Source organism: Mustela nigripes, chromosome X, assembly GCF_022355385.1.
Source record: "Mustela nigripes isolate SB6536 chromosome X, MUSNIG.SB6536, whole genome shotgun sequence".
Taxonomy (NCBI): domain Eukaryota; kingdom Metazoa; phylum Chordata; class Mammalia; order Carnivora; family Mustelidae; genus Mustela; species Mustela nigripes.
Window position 1 is genome coordinate 61,928,652 of NC_081575.1, and position 5,210 is coordinate 61,933,861.

At 36.0% G+C, this 5,210-nt stretch overlaps 1 protein-coding gene across 3 annotated transcripts in view; it reads right to left on the reverse strand.

Moving 5' to 3' along the window:
* Positions 1-950: 950 nt before the first annotated feature.
* Positions 951-5,210, reverse strand: part of LOC132007852 (putative P2Y purinoceptor 10) — an 18,643-nt gene continuing 14,383 nt past the window's right edge. For 2 of the 3 annotated variants that reach the window (XM_059386315.1, XM_059386314.1), the window contains one exon: positions 951-3,233. In XM_059386315.1, the coding sequence (XP_059242298.1) occupies positions 2,207-3,184 (978 nt within the window). In that variant the 5' untranslated portion in view covers positions 3,185-3,233 and the 3' untranslated portion in view covers positions 951-2,206. Of the gene's footprint in view, positions 3,237-5,210 lie in introns of all 3 variants that reach the window. The other variant, XM_059386316.1, reaches the window with a different exon arrangement.

Genomic DNA, 5,210 nt, shown 5'->3' on the forward strand with positions numbered 1-5,210 from the left:
CCATAGAAAAGTATTCTATATTCTATATTCTCTAGATTTGATATGTCCTTGATCAGGAAACCTGCTAGTCTATAATAATAGCTACTGGAATTTTGCTATTTCCTTTCCCCATAATAGCCAATTTGAAGGTGAGTTTCTGTAAACCAGTTGTTCTCCTTCCGCTTTATCAATTTCATACATTGAAAATTCTCAAAATATCTTAAATATTCATGAGTAGTAAATTTTGAACCCTGGGAGATCAATTAACTCTTTCAGAGCCTTAGAGGATAATAGCATACTTTTACTTGTAATTACATTTTGAATTTGTAATGCACCTAAAGCCTTGGTATTTGGTCTAAAGAGTTACTATGACACCTAAAGTACTTACTATTTAAAAGCAGAATGTAGTTTTAAGTTTGTATTATAAGCACTAGCTTTACTTTTAAGGTGGGTTAATTTAATTTCTCTGTTTTAGTTTTCCCTCCTTCCTTCTCCTCAGCCAGACTATTCGAGAAAACCACTTCCCTTCTCCTTCCTGCATGCAAAGTGTCCACGCTATTTAAATTTCAAGCGTAAGTGTTGAAAGTGATGTATTGAGTTTCATAAATACCAAATTGAAAAGCTGAGGAGTGCCTACACTCAAATCCTCTATAATGGCTCTGAAATAATGAATATAACCCCTAGAAAAATGAAGATAAAGAGATTGCCAGAAGGACTCATGTTTTTCTCCCATTCATTTATGATGTGATAATGTTTTCTATTTCTAATGAAATTCTGTGAGCTCTACTGACAGAACTTTCTTAATAAACACAAATTTGTCAATGTTCAAAAAGAAAGAATCTGGGCAAGCTGCAAAAAAATCCAAATTTCACAGAATGTTCATTTCTCCAATTTTTTTTGCGGCCCTCTCCATAGCAACATTAGATATGTCAACTAAGTCAAGAGAAACAACAACAACAACAACAACAACATCAACAAAAGTAAATTCTTTGAACTACATCAGAATAAAAGATTTTGCACAGTGAAGGAGACAAACAATAAAACAAAAAAAGCAGCCTACTGAATGGGAGAAAGTATTTGCAATGAAATATCCATAGAGGGTTAATATCCAAAATACTTAAGGAACTTCTACATCTGTCAGCTTTATAGTCTTCTTTCCTTCATCTATTTATGGGTTCTGTATGACATTAAGCCCTAAAATATATTTGGTAAGACATCATGAACAATGTGGGTCTCCTATACCCCTAATCATTAGACTGTAGATTGGGACAGTATTACAAAACAAAACAAAACAAAACAAAACTATTTATCATTTGATAATCTGTAGCCAGAAGTTTGATCTGCCATTCCTATAACCCAGACTTTTCACATAATCTCCAGAAAATTGTGTAGAAATGGCCTAATCTGATGCAGCTTAGCTTTGGCCTGTGTCTTCACCATTTAACTCAAGTTTAATGTTGACTTAGTAAAAGTAACAACACAAATAGAGGGAACAATTTAAGCATATGAGATATATACAGAACTAATTTTACCTCACCACTGTTTATCCTCAGGCAAGTTACTTCCCTTTCTGACGTTCTACTTACTCATTTGTATTGGAAATTTCCACAATTTTATTAGAAGGGTCAGATGAGATGCTTGCTATATTGTGACAGTACCTAAGAAATTGATAACCCAGAATATAATAGGAATCCAGTATATTTTCAGTGAATGGAAAAATTTCCATGCCCTTTATTCAGTATTAGGTTTATGGCCCTGAAATTTATGCATACACTACTTCAGTTGTCACTCCCCCCTTACCTGTGCATTTATTTCTTAGAAAAACTGAAGAATTTTATTCTCATCCACAATTAAAAGTCTTCATATAAAAGAGATTTACAGTTTGGGAAAAGAATTATGTATTTATTGCATCGTATTAACAATATATTTACTAAAATGTTTAGGATAAAATATCTAATTTTTGATTGAAAACATCTGTAAAATTTGAGCTAGGTCTCTTAAGAAAGTATCTTGAATTTCAAAGAGAAAACTGGCAAATTCTATTTTCCCTACCTCTCCCACATTTCTTACACACCGTCATCCCCATTACATCCCTGTGACCACAACTATTATACAACAAGACTTCCATTGTTCATAAATTTCCATTAAACAAATTGTCTGGTTATTCTGGCCTTTGGGAAAAGCTAGGAAACATAGTTAAATTCATAACTGAAGAGTTATTTTATGTTTAGCTAACCATTGATGAACCACTCTCTCTGCTCATAAGGCGGGAACGGATCACAGAGCTTCCATGGCGAGATAGCTGGTCACGGAACTCTGAGGCCATGAAATAATAGAGAATTGGATCCAAAAGACAGCAGAGACTGGCAAGGCACAGACAAAAAGGGTGGAAATAAAGTGTGCTTTGGACAATGGGACAACTACTAATGATGGTTTCCTTCACCATAGTGTAAAAAATAAAGTTAATATGGTAAGGAGTGAAGCAGATGAAAAAGACTGCAGCACACATAAAAACCATCCGCAGTGCTTTCTGCCGCTCACTGATTCCTTGGAAAGCCACTGGTGGCTGTCTCAGGGATATAATAGTTTTCCAAGTACACCATGCGATGATAACCACTGGGACAACAAATCCTGCCAGCTCAGCAACTGTAATCATTCCAACCAAAGCCACTGCATTCATTTTCTTATAACCAAGATCAGCAAAACAGGACTCAGTTTTGTTGCCTAAGTAGGTGCTTCTCAGAAGGGGAAATGGCAAGCAGGCAGTTCCCACGATGATCCAGATGGCAGCACTGATGCCCACATCATACCTACGTTTCCAGTTTCTGGCCCTAAAGGGCTTGAGGAGAAAGAAACATCTCTGAAGGCTGATGCACGTCAGGAAACAAATGCTTGCATACATGTTGAGATATTTCAGGTAGAAGCACAGTAGGCAAAGGGCCTTCTGGAAGGGCCAGTGGTGGCTGATGTAATAGTAAATCCGGAGGGGTAAGGACAGTACATGAGCAAGATCAGCCACGGAGAGGTTGATCATGAAAATGATGGCTTTATTTTTTTTGCTGATGAAGCGGCACAGAACCCACAAAGCTGCACTGTTGGCCAGAAGACCAGGGATGAATATGAGGATGTAGGTGCCTGCATAGAGGGAGTTCTGAAATGTCACATTAGTAGCACTGCAGTCATTGCTGGTACTGTTGCTATCCATCTTGAATATTTCAGTATACTCATCAAGGTAAGCAGTGGAGTTATAATTCCTGCTTGATCAAAGAAAAAAAGAGTATAATGACTAAACAGTTCTATAGCCAAATCCAGATTCCTTTTTATACTTGAAGCGGCAGATTATTAGATTTAAAAAAGACCTGTGTTCAGATGAATTGGCAGATGCTTAAAGAATATCTACTGATCAAAGGTCACCTAATGAATCAGGAAACCATGGGGCTGTCTTCAAACTGCCCTCCCAAATTGTCTAAGTTGTGTCATATAGGCAAGGATGTCCTAAAATACTTAGTTTCTTTTTCTTACCACAACAAAAAGGGTATGGCACTTCAGTCTGTTCCTTTTGCACCCAAATTTTTCCTGCCCCAAACCCTGTTCATGAACACTTGCAATGATAGAAATCCAACCTTACCTTTTACATCCCCTTTCTTCTCTTTTGGGTTCTGACTTCCTACCTTGGTACTACAGCACTTGAAAAATGACCCTGCATCTTTAGCCTACATTGCTAGTATGCTAGTTGAGTTTCAGGACTTGGGACCCCTATCTTCTTAACATTTTATCACAATAGCATAAGTGGTTCTCGTGCACATTGTCATTCTCTCTTGGCTTAGGTCTTTTTCCAATTTACATGAAAAGGATCATTAATACACAAATTCAGAATTTGAACTAGGAATTCCCTTTAGTGATCTGAAAAGGAAGAGACTAATTTTCTTGCTAAGAATTCTGTACTGGTATGACATCATGGACATAGTAGATTATCCAATGGACACAGTAAACATTGATTAGGGAAACAGTAAAATAGGCCACAAAATCATTTTTGGAAACAATTTAAAGCTTAATACATTTTTTTCATTAAAATAGTCATCATAAGAAGAAAAAAATGTGAATGTCCTTAATCTTATTTTATATTTTAGTGCGTTTTTTATTATGTAATAAATATGGGACATGGGGAATATAAAGTAATCTTTAGGGCTTCTCAAGTCCTGGTCATAGATTTACGCAGGTTGCCTGCAAGTAAAAGAGAGCAACAACTTTATTATTTTAGTTTAACACTCTTGTAGACTTTTAGACTGGAAAGAACATTTAAAAGATCATTTAATCCAGCCTTCATATAATACATAGAAGTAAGGCCAAAAGGGAGGCTTATTAAGGCCACAAAGCTACAAAACAGAAGATCTGGGACTTCAAATGGGAGTAGAAGATACCTAATCCTTATAAACACCCTTCTCTTCATTTGTTTTCCTCCCCAAAACAAATTTTTACAAACTTAGCTTCTGTTTATATTGCAAGCATGTTTACTGAATTTAGGGCTAGAACTGGTATACAGTAGTGAAGTTGTTTCTTAGGTTAAATAACATTTTTGTTGTCTTCATTGTTTCTCTTCTGTTTTATTTTGTTTTAAGTACATTTACAAAACAAAGGAGTGTTTTGCTTTTAGATTCTCCTCATAAGTAACAGAATGACTTCCTGTATCACGTTTTAAGTCCTATTCCAGGAAATAGAAATGTGGATTAAAAGCAGAACCCCAAATGATTAGTTCACATATAAAAATGTCAACATTGTGAACTACCATTATTCTAAAGGGTACTTTCATTTTGTCTCCCCTAATATTTCATCCTTGCTACTTGACTTGTGATATATCCTAAAAAGTCATGCAGTCATCTTGCTTATGTATGTATAACTTTGAATAGAAGGTGAAGGGTTGTTCACAAGTGAAAATAATAAATAATTATCATGGTGTGACTATCAGCAATGTACCCCAGAATCTGCAATGAAAGTTTTCACTTTCTTTTTTTTTTTTTTAATTTTTTATTTTTGATAAACATATATTTTATCCCCAGGGGTACAGGTCTGTGAATCACCAGGTTTACACACTTCACAGCACTCACCAAAGCACATACCCTCCCCAATGTCCATAATCCCACCCCCTTCTCCCAAACCCCCTCCCCCCCCCAGCAACCCTCAGTTTGTTTTGTGAGATTAAGAGTCACTTATGGTTTGTCTCCCTCCCAATC